This window comes from Papilio machaon, chromosome W (assembly GCF_912999745.1).
Source record: "Papilio machaon chromosome W, ilPapMach1.1, whole genome shotgun sequence".
NCBI classification, from domain to species: Eukaryota; Metazoa; Arthropoda; class Insecta; order Lepidoptera; family Papilionidae; genus Papilio; species Papilio machaon.
The window spans coordinates 5,048,394-5,066,191 of NC_060015.1; the positions used below are offsets into that span (position 1 = coordinate 5,048,394).

Sequence of the window (17,798 nt, forward strand, 5' to 3'; positions counted from 1 at the left end):
TTGCCGATGTGACTAAACCTATCATAGGTGTAGATTTTTTAAATCATTACAATTTAATAGTTGACTGTCGTAACAAACGTATTATTGACAATACAACATTTGTAACAGCTTGTGCGTTGCGAGTTAAATGCAACGACATTTCATCGGTCAAAGTCCAATCGGGTGACTCGGGTTACCACAAAATTTTGTCGGACTTTCCCGATATTACTCGACCATCCGGCACGCACCGTATCATACCACACAACACGGTACATCACATTCGCACAACACCAGGCCCACCAGTTTCATCTTCACCTCGTCGCCTCGCTCCAGACAAATTAAAAATCGCCAAAGAGGAATTCCAGACCATGATTGAATGCGGTATCGCTAGGCCGTCTGAAAGTCCTTGGTCGTCGCCGTTACATTTGGTACCCAAAAAGGACAACGGTTGGCGTCCTTGCGGGGACTATCGGATGTTAAATGCCAGGACAATTCCCGATAGGTATCCTATTAGGCATATACAGGACTTCGCTCACAGTATAGCAGGGTGTAAAGTGTTTAGTACACTGGATTTAGTAAAAGCGTACAACCAAATACCTGTGAGTCCAGAGGACATTCCTAAAACCGCAATAACAACCCCATTTGGTTTATATGAGTTCCCGTATATGAATTTTGGTCTTTCCAACGCAAGCCAAACGTTCCAGAGGTTTGTCGACGAAATGACAAGGGGACTTGATTTTTGTTATTGTTATTTAGACGATTTTTTAATTTTTTCAAAGGACGAAGTAAAACACAAAGACCACTTACGTATTATTTTCCAACGTTTAAAGGACTACGGTATGGTGATTAATGTGTCTAAGTGTGTTTTCGGGGTCCGGGAAGTGTCATTTTTAGGTTATCACATCTCCGCGAGTGGCACCAAACCACTAGACAGTAAGATAGAAGCGATTAAAAATTTTCCCATTCCTACTAACATTCGTCAACTTAGGCGTTTTCTAGGAATGATTAATTTTTACAGACGTTTCTTACCGCGCGCGGCAGAATTACAAGCGCCACTAAACAAGTTATTAGTTGGCATAGTAAAAAACAACCAGCCGATAACATTGAAAGATGAGTCACTCGATGCGTTCGAGCGCTGTAAACAATCCCTTTCAGACGCTGCGTTATTAGCGCACCCGGATTGCCAAGCGAAACTCGCACTTGTTACCGACGCATCGGACACAGCTATCGGCGCTGTATTGCAACAATTTACTGACAACGCGTGGCAACCGCTTGCATTCTTTTCGCGCAAATTAAGTCCATCTCAAGTTAAGTATTCACCTTATGACAGAGAATTATTAGCTATTTATGAAGCCATTAAATATTTTAGGCACATGTTAGAAGATAGACATTTTATTATTTATACTGACCACAAGCCGATCAGTTTCGCATTCCACGAAAGGAAGAAAATCTGTTCGCCTAGGCAGTATAGGCATTTAGATTATATCGCTCAATTTACTACGGATATTCGCCATATTTCCGGCAAGGATAATGTTGTTGCCGACACTTTATCGCGTGTCGAAGCGTTGGAACAACCTCTAGACTTAGAAGCCTTATCTAAAAGTCAGGCTACGGACCCCGAACTTCAAAAATTAATTACTGAAGGTTCGTCGCTACGTCTAGAAAAATTAACATTGCCCGGGTGTCGAACCCCATTGTACTGCGACGTAAGTACACCGACATCTAGGCCGTTTGTTACAAAATTTTTCCGTAGACAAGTTTTCGATTGTTTACATTCGTTGAGTCATCCAGGCGCTAATACAACACCGAAGGTAGTCGCAGAACGCTACGTATGGCCGAGTGTTAGAAAAGACTGTCGTGAATGGGCAAAAACCTGTTTAGATTGTCAGCGCTGTAAGGTTACGCGACACGTTAGCGCACCGCTAGGCACGTTTAATTTGCCCCGCGCAAGATTTAAACATGTACATATCGATCTCGTAGGGCTGTTGCCGTTATCGGATGGGTATCGATATTGTTTGACTTGCGTTGATCGCTTCACTCGGTGGCCCGAAGCCGTACCGATCGCGGATATTACAGCGGAGACAGTGGCTAAAGCGTTGCTTTCGTGCTGGATATCTCGTTTTGGCTGCCCAACGGATATCGTAACAGACCGCGGCAGACAGTTTGAGTCGGCGTTATTTCAACACCTCGCGAAAATAGCCGGATTTCAGCACAAGCGTACGACTGCTTACCACCCAGCAGCTAACGGTCTCGTTGAACGCTTTCATAGGCAGTTAAAAGCGTCCATAATGTGCCATGCGCGAGAAAAATGGACCGAGTCTTTGCCGTGGGTATTGTTGCGAATACGATCTTCATTTAAAGAAGACTTGAACGCGTCCACTGTTGAACTCCTGTACGGGGAGCCTCTTAGGTTACCCGGGGAATATTTTGACCCTTCAAGTAGCGGTACAACTGATGTCAGTGACTTCATCGCTAGATTGCGCGCTTTTGCGCAAAAGTTAAACCCAACCCCGGCCTCGCGACATGGAAACAAAAGCGTTTTCGTTTTTAAGGATCTCGCCAATACCGGTCACGTCTTCCTGCGCGAAGACGCGGTGCGGGCGTCATTACAACCTGCGTATACCGGCCCTCATAAGGTCGTTTCTAGGAGTGACAAATCTTTTACTATATTGATTAACGGGAAGGAAGTGACAGTATCGATTGATCGTCTTAAGCCAGCGTACATTTTATGCGACAATAACAACAGTACCGCAACTAATGACGAACCTGTGACTGCGGAGTATACGACCCGTTCGGGACGTAAGGTAAAGTTTACCGATTTTTATCGCCCTTAACCAGGTCTCTGGAGGGGGGTGATGTAGGTGACCTTCAACATATTTCCAAAAAACACTCCACAGTTACACATACACACACTTACATAACACACATACACACACACACATAAACTCAGGTGCTTGACGAGTGGTCGACGTCGCGCGTGACAACTAATTTTATTGACCTCTGATTGGTAATTTCAAAATTGCAACGCACAGCTGAGCGGGGGTCACTGACCGGTTTTGCACACGCACCAGACTTCAGTGGAGTTTTTACAGTGCCGCGATATACCACGCCGCTTACGATTTCTCAACCCGTACTTTGTTTCTCGAACAGTGATATTTCTCTTTCTCCTGTTACTTTTACTTTTTAGCCGACTTCAAAAAGAAGGAGGTTATCAATTCGACTGTATTTTTTTTTTTTATGTGTGTTACCGCGAAACTCCGCCCCTGGTGGTCCGATTTTGATGAAAAATATTTTAATCGAAAGGAAGTGCTTGCAGGTGGGTCCCATTTTTTTGTTTTTTTTTTAAATAACTAGAAGACTAGTAGATTTTGAATATAGCTTCAAAATTTGTTGTGAAGATTAGGGACATTTTTGCTTTCAGCGCTTACGTAGGCTAAACTATAGGACCTACATAAAAATGATGTATGGCGAATTGTAGCTCTTTAAATGTGCTAAATAAAAGTCAGCGATAGCATATATCTATCTTTTATAGTTTTCTCACAATAACCATTTTTTTCTTCAGAAATATCAATTAAATTCATGCCCTATTTCCGACGCTATTATTCGAGTTCAGTATTAACCCTTATGTAAATGAACATGTTCATTATCAAGAGAATTTAATGTTGATTATATTTGCAATTGAAACTATATCATTCTGTCTAATAGTTTAGGAGATATCGTAAGAATAAAATTACGCGGAAACGAAAAATGCTACACGAAAAGCACAATTTTGCTTTCTGGGCTTACGTAGGTCAAACTATATGACTTACATAAAAATAAGTATGGAGTAATTATAGATCCTTAAATTTGCTAAATAAAAGTCTTCGGTGGCATATATCTATCATCTATGGATGTCTCACAAAAACCATATTATGAACAAACTTCGATTAAAATGCACACGAAAAACAGCGTCGTAAGCTTACGGCGCTATTATATTACATTCGATATGAATCCTTATCCAAATAAATATGTTTGATGGCTAGAGTAATAAATGCAGATTACATTAGCCTTTAAACTATGTAATTCTGATCAATAGTTTGGGAGATATTAAATAATTAAAAACTACGCGCATTCGAAAAATGCTAGTGCGGCGCGCGGCTGGACAAAATTAAAGGCACGCTACGATGTATTAGTTCGTTAATTTTCAATTTGTATACCGATTTTGATAATTATTTCATTGTTTAAAGGATAAGTGGTTATCTGCTGCATTCTAAATTAGTTTTTGAATTGAAGTACACACATATCAAATAGGAAAGTCCTTTTCTTTATTTGTCTTATTTATGTCTTTATATGTATTAAGGAAATTTGTAATTGAACTTCAAATTCACTAAAAATTGTGAAATAAAACATAAAATTTTAAGAAAAAAAAATAGCCGACTTCAAAAAAAAACAATCTCAAACAAAATGCACTCAAAAGTAACCCAAAAAAAACAATTTCAAACAAAGTGCATTCAAAAGTAACATAAAAAAACAATTTCAAACAAAATGCACTCAAAAGTAACCTAAAAAAACCAATTTCAAATAAAATGCACTCAAAAGTAACATAAAAAAAAATTTCAAACAAAATGCACTAAAAAGAGACAAAATAATGTCATGAAAACTCTCTAAACTCTAGTAGTTAGAAGTAGGGGCTCAGTTTCCGCAACTCCACGATAAGCGCGTATTTTGCGTGTCTCTAAACTCTAAAGAAAGTTCTCTTCTTTCTTGTAACATGTCTATATTGTATAATTATTGTTATTTTGGAGTCGGTTTCGGCCTAAGTAGGGACATAAACGTAAGTATATCTAATACATCTCAAATATAAAATGTCACCTATTTACTTCGGCCGACACCGACTGCGAAATAACAATAATTATACAATATAGACATGTTACAAGAAAGAAGAGAACTTTCTTTAGAGTTTAGAGACACGCAAAATACGCGCTTATCGTGGAGTTGCGGAAACTGAGCCCCTACTTCTAACTACTAGAGTTTAGAGAGTTTTCATGACATTATTTTGTCTCTTTTTAGTGCATTTTGTTTGAAATTTTTTTTTATGTTACTTTTGAGTGCATTTTATTTGAAATTGGTTTTTTTAGGTTACTTTTGAGTGCATTTTGTTTGAAATTTTTTTTTATGTTACTTTTGAATGCATTTTGTTTGAAATTGTTTTTTTTGGGTTACTTTTGAGTGCATTTTGTTTGAGATTGTTTTTTTCTTCTCTGTGTTGTACTCTCCTTCTATTTATTTATTGGTGTGTGTACGAGTGAGAATAAATTGTGTTGTGAATAACGGTTGCATCATTTCGCTACCTCACACCCTCACATCACCACATCTCTCACCTTCCACCACACCACACCTGTAATATCCAGCAATTTGCCAAAGATATCTTTTGATTGATGATTTTCAAAACATGAAAATTAATATTATACAATCGGTAAATGAAAACATAAACGAAAAATTTGCTGCATTAGACATCAAACATCAAGAACTAGAGAATAAAATTACAAACCAACAAAATCAACTAAACAGGCAAGATAGATATAATAGAAAGAAAAACGTAATTTTATATGGAGTAGCAGAAGAAGAAAAAGGATACCATGATTTAGAAAACATAGTTGTGGGATTATTAAATACCTACACTAAATACAAATTTGAGAATAACGATGTGGAAGTGGTAAAGCGACTTGGAAAAAGAACAGGGAAGACTAGACCTATATTGATTACATTTTTAACCATGGGAAAGAAGATACATCTGTTGAAAAACAAAAAATATTTAAAGGACACTATATATTATATCAAGGAAGATTTTCCGCCAGAAGTACTGGAAAAAAGAAAACAATTAAAAGAACAATTACAAATGGAAAAAGATAAAGGAAATAAAGCAATAATTCAATATGATCGCCTGGTCATATTAAACAACAACATAGAAAATAAAAAGCAAACGTACAAACGCAATATGGCACTGTCGCCAGAACAAATAGAAACAAGTGTGAAGAAAAATTCTAATGAACAAGTAGATAATAGTAATAAACGCAAGACGAAGAAAAATAAAATAAAATCATAAAAAAATGGAGAATACTCTTCTACACAAAACTTGCAGCAGAAATGTCACACTAATTATATGTAAAGAAAAAATAAGTAAGAAATCTAGCAAGCAGGCACGCCGCTCCATACCCATCTCCCCCAGTACAGCTTGTCACCGCGGGGGCAGTAGACTGTAACCCTCCAATAGAATAAGAGTAAAACAACTTATTATATTATGATTTTATACTGATCATTATCATAAATAACTTGAATTTCATACACCTAAGGATTAAATTACACAGTTAGCAATACAGTTTTAATTTAATGGTAGAAATGTAAAAAAAATCAGTTATTTTAACTTAACTAGCTATTGGAGGAGGCTTTAACCGCATTAGGCGGTCCTTACAATTAAAAATAAACTAGAAACTTTATATTTAAAAATGGTGTTCATTACTTAAGTAAAGGGTTTTTGTAATGATAATGTTAATAGTGCGTACTTTATATTTGGCATAATGTTTAGTCACTGTTATTAATTATTTTGCTTAGCAATTGCACATGTACTATATCTAAAAATGAAATGTTTTATAAGTATTCTATGTAAAACTTGTAAATTGTAAGGAATGAATAAAGCTTATTATTATTATTATTATTTCTTTTATATTAATTCTGTCTCCGCCTGGCTGGTTTTTATATGATAGATAAAGTAAATAAATAATGGTAAAATAAAAACTAATAAATATACTACGTATTTACGATAAATACATATATATAAAACCTAAATTACACACTATACATACATACATAAATAATCCTAGCCAGGCGGGATTCCCTCGGCAGGGGAGACCAGACGGCCAAGGGTCAGGGAGAAAGGGAAAGAAACCGGCGGACAATTCGGGCGGTATCGAGAAGCACCGCTTTCTGCATTTGAGCTCGGAGCACACCGTCCCGGAGCCCCAGCCTCCTCAAGTATCCAGAGAGGCTGACTGGAATTAAACCGTTTGCAGAAACCACTATCGGTATAATTTCAGTCGACAAGCTACCCCACATGTCAGAAACCTCGTGTGCCAAGTCTAGATATTTTCTTTTCTTCTCTGTTGCGGCATTCTCGAGATTCTCGTCATGGGGGATCGCTATGTCTACCAAAAATATCCCTGACTGTGCCCGGTCCATCAGCACAATGTCAGGCTTATTCGCTGGAATAGTCCTGTCTGTGATGATGGACCGGTCCCAGTAGAGCCTGGCGCGGTTATTTTCGAGCACGGCTTCCGGGACGTACTTATAATAAGGCAGTCTAACATCCAGAAGACCATACTTCAGAGCGAGCTCCTGATGGACAATCCGGGCTACTAAGTTGTGTCTGTGCAGATACTCAGTGTTAGAAAGCGCCGAACAACCGGAGATAACATGCCTAAGTGACTCACCGGGACGGCGACATGCTCGACAAATGTCGACGGTGCCGTCCTTTAGGATGTATCTCCGATAGTTGTTGGTCTTAATAACCTGATCCTGTATCGCACAGACAAAACCCTCGGTTTCCCCGAAAAGGTCCCCGAAGCGTAGCCAGTGGTGGGATGATACAGTATCTACGAAGGGCTCATGAAGAGCCTTGTAGAACCTCCCGTGGAGCTCTTTCTCTTTCCATATTGCCTCCCGGTCAGAGACGCTCTGCACTGCCGGGTCCTGCCATTGTTCGTTGGCCAAGGATAGGGGGGTTAGTCCTTTATCACAAGATATGACATCCGTGTGGATTCCATCAACCGATTTCGCCAAATAGTAGCTACGGAGGCTGCACACTTCGCGGTTATGCATGGTGAGTGCACTTAAAAGGCCTCGCCCACCATGCTTTCGCGGTAAGTACAGTCTCATAATTGACGATCTCGGATGATGCATCCTGTGGGACGTCATAACTGTGCGGACTTTTCTGTCCAGGGCGTCGAGCTCGGTTTGAGTCCACCTGAGTATGCCAAAGGTATACGTGAGGACGGGCATAACCCAACAGTTATATGCGCGTGCTTTATTCGCGCCTGACAAAAGACTGTTAAGAACTTTTGTCAGGCGATCAAAAAACACATCACGAACCGATTGTTTTACGCTGCCCTCATCAACACCGACATTTTGTGACATGCCCAGGTATCGGTATGTTTCAGCCTCAGAAAGGGTTCTAAAGTTCAGAGGATTATGAGTGCCCTCTGAACTTGTAATTCTACCTTTCTCTACATGAACGGCCGCACACTTATCCGTCCCAAACTCCATCCTGATGGCATTACTAAAATCACTAGTGATTTGTAGCAACTCCAGCAGTTGGGTATAATTAGGAGCAAATAATTTGAGGTCATCCATGTAGAAAAGGTGGTTCACTTTTGCTCCTCCTCTCCGAAGTTGAAAGCCCCGCCCAGAATCCCCCAGCAAAGTACTGAGGGGATTCAGGGCGAGACAAAACCAGATTGGACTCAGGCAATCACCCTGGAAGATACCCCTCCGTATCCTTATCCGGTCTTCGGCAGCCGTCATGCGCTCACCCAGGAGACAAAGGGTCGTACTCCATTGGCCCATACAATGTCCGAGGAAGTCTCTTACCGTACAGTCGACCTTGTACAGCTCGAGGACCCTCTTTAGCCATGAGTGGGGCACCGAGTCGAAAGCCTTTTTATAGTCAACCCAAGCAGCGTCAAGGTTGCGACGGTTGCGCTTCACCAGTTTACCAATAACCGCATCGATGAGGAGTGGTTCCTTGGCCCCTCGGCTACCGCCCCTACATCCATTTTGGGCATCCGAAATCACCTGATTCGCATTTAGATGCCGAGTGATTTTTGCGCATAAAATGGAAGTCAGTGTCTTATAAATAGTAGATAGACACGTTATAGGGCGGTATTTGGCCGGATCAGCCGTGATCTGGTCTTTAGGAACCAAGTGAGTGACCCCCATAGTGAAGAGGTCCGGCAGTGACTTGCTATCGAGGGCTTCCTGGAACTGTTGGGCGAGCACAGCATGACAACTCACGAATCCTTTGAGCCAGTAGCAATGCAATCCGTCGAGCCCTGGGCTTTTCCAGTTAGGGGTCCGCCGTAACGCATGTGCTACATCCGCGGCCGTAATGGCTACAGGGTCCATGGGTGTGATCTTAGAGCATGTACCCTCCACAACTTGCATCCAGGATCCCTCACTGTGGTCAACGGGCACAGACCAGATGTTTCGCCAAAAGGCCACTGTAGCGGTCTGATCTGGGCCTGCGCCCGTTCCACTGGTTGATTCTTGTCGCTCCAATTGCTTATAGAACCTCTTTTGGTCACTCTGGAAGAGACGATTCTGGTTGAACCGTTTAGTCCTCTCGTTGTATCGACGAATCCGCTTTCCCCATGCTGCAATCCTCTGCTTCAGGTCGTCTATGCGCTCCGTCAGTTTACGTTCAATATCCGGGTGAGACAGACTTACTTCCGTTCCACCCAAAGCCATCCTGACAGAGCGCACAATCCTCGGTCTACTATTGCCCGATTTGAAGCTAATCAGTCTGCCGATGAGAGCTCTCGCCTTTGCGATACGGTCCTCAATTCTCTTTCGCCACGCTGGTACTACGCTACGATGATTCGTACTGCGCCCAGTCTTTGGTAGTTTGACTCCGATGTATCGGCATACGGCCTTCGCGGCGCCAAACAAGATTGAGTCCGTATCGCAAAGATCCCGGCTATCCGCAAGGTATGCATTCAGCATCGGGTTCAGAGCCCCCACGACATTACGATTGCGCTTGCTGAGGGGAATGCGGGGTAATCGCGGTCGATTTTCGAAAGGCATTCGACGTGTTTCCACTATAGCCTCTTCCAAGATTCTCCTCATCTGCTCTATGTCCTGGGCAGCTATTTCCTCCTCATCGTCGTCCACCTCTGCCAGGCATTCAGCTGGTTCCACAGCTGGAGGTTGCACCGTAGTTTGCGGAACTGTTCTCCTGGCAGAGGTCGGGGAATCCGACGCAGAAATAGCTTCATGTTTTAGTCGTTCGAGTTCGGCACCTTCAAACAGATTAGAGCGTAAGATGTACCGAACCCGATCCGCTAGGTTCTGTTCCGTCACGGTGATCGACGGCTCTAGCTCGGAAAAGAAGCGGTGCATTCTAGCTCGGTAAGCAATTCCTCCGGTTTCTCCCCCTTTCGCCCTAAAATACGCCCGCAATGCGTTTTGGTTAGCATCCATAGTCCATCGCATGCGGCGTAGACCTCTAGCGGCGGGTGCCGATGGCTGGGCCTGTGAGGGTCCCGCCAGCACCAAGCCAGCTGGAGGGGATGATGGATGCGAGGGGTTGACAGATGGCCGGTCAACCCCTTGGCTGGCGACCCGCATGCTGCCACGTCCAGCGCCAGCTCCAGACGCGCCCCGGCGACCCCCAGGCAGCGGCCCTATACGCGTTCCTCGTAAGTCCATCATCCATAAGATGGACGTCTGGTAACGGAGGACGCCCGACTCCGGTGCCGTTAGAATTGTGGCCATAGGCACAAACGGGCCGTGGCACTGCGAAGACGCTGCCGAGGCACGGCACAAACACCTCTAGCACAGTGCAGACTGACTGCATTGGTGCAACAGTTTTGTCACTTAAACTATTGCACCAACGGGCGATGAGGTCGTCACGTCCCGACGCCTTTTATTATTATTATATATACTTATTATTATTATTATTATCTTTTGATTACAAAGACATAAATTTACCTAAGCTTGAATTAGCGGATCCTAGTTTTAACGAACTATCTCCTATTGATATGCTCATTGGCGCTGACCTATTCTGGGACCTGATAGGCTCAGAGCAGCGCTGTCTAGGGGACCAAATTAAAACCCCTAATCTTCGTAGCTCTAAACTTGGTTGGCTTGTTGCTGGTCCCCTACCTAATTTATCTAAAAATTCTATTCCAAATAATTTATCAATATGTAACTTCTGTCTAAAGGATGATAATTTTCCTAATAATTTCTCAATAGATCAACATGAAAACTATAATTTTGAAAATGCCTTGTCAAGATTTTGGGAATTAGAAAGTTTTCCCCACAATAAGCCCCTAACACAAGAGGAAAAACTATGTGAACAGCATTTCCTTTCCACTACTACGCGTTTAAGTGACGGTCGGTTTTGCGTCAGTTTACCGCTCCGTGATGATCGAGACTGTTTAGGTGATTCTTATCAACTAGCCAAAAAAGGTTTTTAAATTTAGAAGCGCGGTTCAAACGGCAACCAGAGCTTAAAAAACCCTATGCCGATTTCATATGCGAGTATGCCGAGCTTGGTCACTTAAATGAATCTAAAGTACCTAAACCAATTAATTCATTCTTTCTTCCCCATCATCCTGTAATCAGAGAAAAGAGCGAGTCAACTAAATTACGTGTCGTGTTCGATGCGTCGGCTCGTTCTACGTCAGGTTTGTCAGTAAATGACTTACAAATGAAAGGGCCTACAATACAAGATTCACTTTTCAACATTTTAATTCGCTTCCGACAGTATAAATATATCATATCGGGCGATATAGAGAAAATGTATCGTCAGGTTAGCTTAAGAGAGTCAGATCGTGACCTACAACTTATTCTTTGGCGGGAAAACGAAAATGACCCTTTACGTACTTTACGTTTAAATACGGTGACATATGGTTTTTCCAGTGCGAGTTTTTTAAGTACTAGATGCATTTGGCAGTTGGGCGAGGAATGTGACGACGATAAAATAAAAAATATATTACAACAGGATTTTTACTGTGACGATTTGCTTACAGGCTCTGACTCCATCGCGGAGCTTCGTCACATTCAGCGCGCTGTGTCAGATGAACTTAAAAAAGGTTGTTTTAATTTAAGAAAATACCGGTCTAACGTTCCCGAGTTGTTTATTTCCGATTCGATGAATCCAGAAGAAGGTAACTTAATTATCAGCAATTCTACAAGCACTCTGGGCATCGGTTGGTCTCCTTCTTCAGATCAATTAAATTTTCAAGTCAATTTTTCCCCGCCTGAGAACATTACTAAAAGATCGATCTTATCTACTACATTTAAAATATTTGACCCTCTTGGATTGCTTTCCCTATGTACAATAAAACCAAAAATTCTTATTCAAAAACTATGGTTTCTTAAAATAGGCTGGGATGACGAGATCCCTCAAGATATTCTTGCTTCTTGGCTTAAATTTTCTAATCAACTGCACTGTATTTCATCTCTCAAAGTACCAAGACCCGTTTTAATCCAAAATTCTAAAGTAGTTGAAATACATTGTTTTTGCGATGCTTCTCAGCAAGCCTACGGCGCCTGTATTTATATTAAATCTATTGACGCAAATAATAAAGTTCAAGTTAATTTGATAACCGCCAAGGCACGAGTTTCCCCCTTAAAGGCGACTACAATTCCAAGATTAGAATTATGTGCTGCGTTACTCGGAGCACAACTTAGCATTTCAGTTACTAAGGCCTTGCGTCGTCCTTTAGATCGACATATATACTGGACCGACTCCAGCGTGGTCTTATACTGGTTAAGGTCACCTAACAAAACTAAAACTTTCGTTGCCAACAGAGTTGCTGCTATAGGAGAACTTACTCAATTGTCTCAATGGCGTCACGTCCCTACCAACAAAAATCCCGCTGATTTCGCGTCTCGAGGTGTAGATCCACGAAATGTAGAAAGCTGTCATCTTTGGTGGCATGGCCCTTCCTTTCTTTCGCAACCCGATTATTTATGGCCTCAAGAAATTTCACCTGTTTTCGATTTGCCAGAGTTGAAAACGGTTTCTACTTTATCAGCGGAAATGATAACGACGTCTCCTGTGGTAGATTTTAAAAGATTTTCTAAATTTCGTACCTTACAACGAACTTATGCAAGAGTTATTAGATTTTTACACAACTGTCGTAATCCTAAAAATAAACTAACTGGCTGTCTGCACGTGGATGAACTTAATAAATCCCTACAGTTTATTATCAGTCAAGCTCAGAATGAATCTTTTCTAATGAAATTAGTCGGTTTAGTCATCTCTCTCTTCCTTAAATCCCTTTCTTGACGCGGATGCACTTCTTCGCGCAGGAGGTAGAATCGCTTCTTCCGCCTATTCTTATGACAAACGACATCCTATTATTTTAAAATCTGATCATCTATTGACAAAACTTTTATTTCAAAATGAACACGAGCGTCTTTTACACGCTGGACCCCAACAAGTTCTAGCTTCAATTAGAGACCGCTATTGGCCTCTTGGTGGCCGTAACTTAGCAAGAAAGGTAGCTCGTAACTGTCTAGTTTGTCGTCGTTTTAAAGGTACGACGATGAGTAACATAATGGGCGATATGCCTAACGAAAGAGTAGACCCAGGTTTTCCATTTCATACCGTTGGTACTGATTTCGCTGGACCGTTCTTGATCAGCGATCGAAAGGGCCGCGGATGTAAAATAACTAAATGTTATTTGTGTATTTTTATATGCTTTCGTTACAAATGCGTTCACTTGGAAGCCGTAAGCGAATTAAGTAAAGATGCTTTTATTTTAACACTAAAACGATTTATAGCTCGCAGAGGTTTGCCTAAATTAATTTACTGTGACAACGGTAGGAATTTTGTTGCCGCGTCTAAAGAAATTTCATCTTTTTTACAGTCAAATATTGACGCTATTTGTGATTATGCAGCTCTTCGAGGTATCGATTTTAAATTTTCACCTGCTTACGCTCCTCACTTCAACGGTTTAGCCGAGGCTGGAGTAAAATCCGCTAAATTTCATATTCGTAGGGTCTTAGGAAATAGTCATTTAACCTTTGAAGAGCTAACTTCTTTGTTTGCTCAAATCGAGGCTATCCTAAACAGCCGACCCTTGTGTCCCCTCAGTCCCTCGCCTAATGATTTTCAACCTCTCACCCCGGCACACTTTTTGATTGGCAGGCCGCTTACATCACTACCGTCACCGAGCTTCCTTGACTGCAACACCAATCGACTCGACAGGTTTCAATACCTAGAGCAGATAAGACAACATTTCTGGAAACGTTGGGCTAACGAATACATTGCGGAATTGCAACAACGTTCAAAGTGGCGTACTGAATCAAGACACTTGAAGATCGACGATCTTGTCCTTGTAAAGGAGTACAATACACCTCCATTAAGTTGGCGCCTCGGTCGAGTCAACAGGTTGTATCCTGGCCCTGATGATGTCCCTCGTGTCGCTGACGTCGTGACTTCTCATGGAACCGTTCGAAGAGCACTCAATCGCCTATGCCTTCTTCCCTCCCCGGAAGAAGACCTATCTTGAAGGATGTCTCCTTCAAGGCCCCGGAGGATGTCTGCGCCAAACTTCACGCACCTGGCGGAGCGGCGCGGGAACGTCATTCAAATACTCATTCTTGTCATTCTATTCATTCCTTTCATTCTCGCACTCACGCCCTAACATGTAACACTACCTTTCAATAAAATCGCATCTAACCTAATTGCAAGCAGTTTTTTATTTCTTGTTCTGTACTGAACAATGGTAAACACAACCTTACATCTTAAATTAATATTTGCATAAAGTAAAAGTAGATGAAAGATATATCTATAACTGATAAATAATTGCAATACCTTTTCATTTTCATCATCAGAATTTATGTACATGTCATACGGCTTGTTTACAACTAGGAAATTTTAATTTTTATACAAATTTACCACGGCCATAATTACGGGGTTACATAAACCGTGTAAACATTAAAGTTCTTGATTTTTGAGTCAAGTACGTAATGATTTTTTCGCAAATAGTATAAAATTTTGATTAACTTCGTACAAGAAAAGTACTATTTACCTTTTATAATTGAACGTATGTTCACAAACCACAAACTACCTTAAATACAACGTTACTGTAAGTATAAATCGAATTTAGTGAAAGAAAACTTATTTCCTATTTATTATTGCAAGTTTTCCAAAAAAAGATGTTATTTGCGTTTATTAATATTGTCTTGTTTCATAAAATTGCTTTGTACTAAGAGGAAATGTACAGTAGAAGTTGTGACAAGGGTAATTGTTCAAGTTTCTGAACACAAACCTTTTAATCAAAACAAAACTACAATTTGACAGTTGGCAATGACATATAATACTACCAAATTTTAACAATCAATATCCAAATGTCTTTGCATATAATGTTGTGAATTTTTAAATTATTAACTTAATAGTCGCATGAAAAGTTACAATAGATTTATTGGAGTACAAAAATTAAGATAAATTTAAGAAAATGAGACGTTCAAGAAAACACAGAATAAAAGAGAAGCGCCCTGAGACTTCCGCGCCTATTCCCGACATACAAGATCGTGATTTAACGTATTACATTCACGATAGAGTGGAATTAATGCATCAAGTATTTTCGGTGCTTAAAGCTAAGGAATTGAAAGCCATAGCGCCGTATTGTGTTCAGCATATATCATTAAATGATCTACAAGAGTTATGCACGGAGGAGGTAAGGATGTTAATATTGAGTGCGTTTCGTTATATTTTAAAAAGTGGTAAAGTCCGCAACACCATGTTGTTGTTGCATTGCCTGTCTAACCGGTCCAATACTGGTTGGAATTACCAGTCTTAATGTGCGTTTCAGAGGCCAATTGTAGTCCTCTTCGCCTTCCTACCCTTTTTAAAGGGAAGTTTTACTGAATTTGACAGGAGAAGCGAAGTATGGAAAGGGGAAATATCTTTTTTCTGTATCCTCTGTCGTGCGTTTTTACTACTTGAAGATGAGTAAAGGTAGTGATCACTTTACTATTTTAGATTTATTAGAAAGTTGATTACTTGTATGCCATTTGTCTTAACACTTGTCACTTGTATACAATTTTGTTTCTGTTTTAGCTTCTTGGCATCAGTTCGAAGCATCTCTGTGCTATATTAGACGGAGCTGATCCACCGAGTGATACAGAAACATCCAGCGTTTCATCTCTGGAATGATTTGAGACGATATCACTTGATAGCAAATCTTCAGATGAAGAAATATTGAGTCAGGGGAGTGGAAAGAAGAAAAAAGTAATTTTTATTGTTATTTGCCAAAATTTAACACAAATGAATCAATGTGTTTTTCGATTTACATATCTACATTTACCCAAGGTTTGTACAATGAATAAAAACATTGTGGTGCAACCCGCACATATGTGTGAAATCACAGGAGAAAATGAAGGCGACGCGGCTTGCTACCCGTCACGTTCCGTCTCCCGAAATGGCGAAAAGTGGATTGCGTAGGTTCATTTGGTTCACTCCAAATGGAAGTCCGTGATTTCTGCCTACCACTCTGGGTTTTGTGTGGTGTACAGGGAGTTGTGTGAACAAAAATGACACTGACAAAAAAACTTAGTATAGTTATTTGGTTAGTTTGTCAGTTTTGGAGATATTCTTTTTTATTTATCATAAATTTTTAAATGATCAGAATTGTAAGTGGATTTTGTTATATAGAATAGAGAAATAACCTTTTCCTGCACATTCTCTACAAACTTCCAGACAACCTAGTGATGGCACCATCAATAAACTGTTTTAAAAATAATATTAATAAAACTAATAACTCTTTCTTTTATAATCTGTAATTTAGATATTACTAAAAAATAATTGTATTCTATTGTAATCATTTTTCTGTCCATATAACATAGAATAGGCATCTGACACTTTTATAGATTAACTAGCTGTCGCCCGCGACTACGTCCGCGCGGAATTAAACGTTCTTCCTGACTATGTTCTACATTTGTACCAGAGATACCTTCCAAAAAACAAACATCCATCTAAACCAGGGATTCCCAAAGGGGTTTGAGGTCAATATCGAACTTAGAACATTGGTAAATCTCACTCTGTCTTCTTTTACTGACCTCAGTCAGAATGAATAATAATAATAATTGATCTTAAAAGTAGGTAATTTGACCATGTGCGGGGGTCTGAGGTAACAGTTCATTTTGGAAAAGGGGTTCACTTGTCCAAAATAATTAGGGGATCCCTGATCTAAACATTTGCATTTATAATATTAATAAGGTATAGTAATAGAGCAAGCGATCACTAGAATTTACTAAAATAGCAGAACAACAGCTACCTATAAAATCTAGATATACAGAATATTCTAGATGCTTATTACACACTTACTATTTTTAGCCGACTTCAAAAAGAAGGAGGTTATCAATTCGACTGAATTTTTTTTTTATGTGTGTTACTGCGAATCTCCGCCCCTGGTGGTCCGATTTTGATAAAAATTATTTTAATCGAAAGGAAGTGCTTGCAGATGGGTCCCATTTTTTTTTTTTTTTTTAAATAACTAGAAGACTAATAGATTTTGAATATAGCTTTTATTGTAGTAGTGTAGTTTTATTGTATATAGCAAAATTTGTTGCGAAAATTAGGGACATTTTTGCTTTCAGCGCTTACGTAGGCTAAACTATAAGACCTACAAAAAAAATGATGCATGGCGAATTGTAGCTCTTTAAATGTGCTAAATAAAAGTCCGCGATAGCATATATCTATCTTTTATAGTTTTCTCACAATAACCATTTTTTTCTTTAGAAACATTAATTAAATTCATGCCCTATTTCCGACGCTATTATTCAAGTTCAGTATTAACCCTTATGTAAGTATGGTACCCTTATGTTCATTATCAAGAGAATTTAATGTAGATTATATTTGCCCTTGAAACTATATCATTCTGTCTAATAGTTTAGGAGATATCGTAAGAATAAAATTACGCGGAAACGAAAAATGCTACATCGCGTTACAATGAATAGCACAAATTTGCTTTCTGGGCTTACGTAGGTCAAACTATATGACCTACATTAAAATGATGTATGGAGTAATTATAGATCCTTAAATTTGCTAA

At 40.0% G+C, this 17,798-nt stretch overlaps 2 protein-coding genes across 2 annotated transcripts in view; one reads left to right on the forward strand and one right to left on the reverse strand.

Annotated features, from left to right (window-relative positions):
* LOC123722970 (RNA pseudouridylate synthase domain-containing protein 1-like) overlaps positions 1-14,802 on the reverse strand; it is a 35,756-nt gene extending 20,954 nt beyond the window's left edge. The window contains exon 1 of the mRNA XM_045685518.1: positions 14,561-14,802. Within this exon, the coding sequence (XP_045541474.1) occupies positions 14,561-14,593 (33 nt within the window). The 5' untranslated portion in view covers positions 14,594-14,802. The remainder of the gene's footprint in view (positions 1-14,560) is intronic.
* LOC123723352 lies at positions 13,066-14,330 on the forward strand. Its single transcript, XM_045685932.1, has one exon. The coding sequence runs from the start codon at positions 13,287-13,289 to the stop codon at positions 14,253-14,255; it is 969 nt and encodes a 322-aa protein (XP_045541888.1). The 5' UTR covers positions 13,066-13,286; the 3' UTR covers positions 14,256-14,330.
* Positions 14,803-17,798: the final 2,996 nt, after the last annotated feature.

What these genes read in the sequence shown, in the direction of transcription:
- LOC123723352 (XM_045685932.1), top strand. Translation starts at nt 13,287, where the DNA reads ATGAGTAACATAATGGGCGATATGCCTAACGAAAGAGTAGACCCAGGT.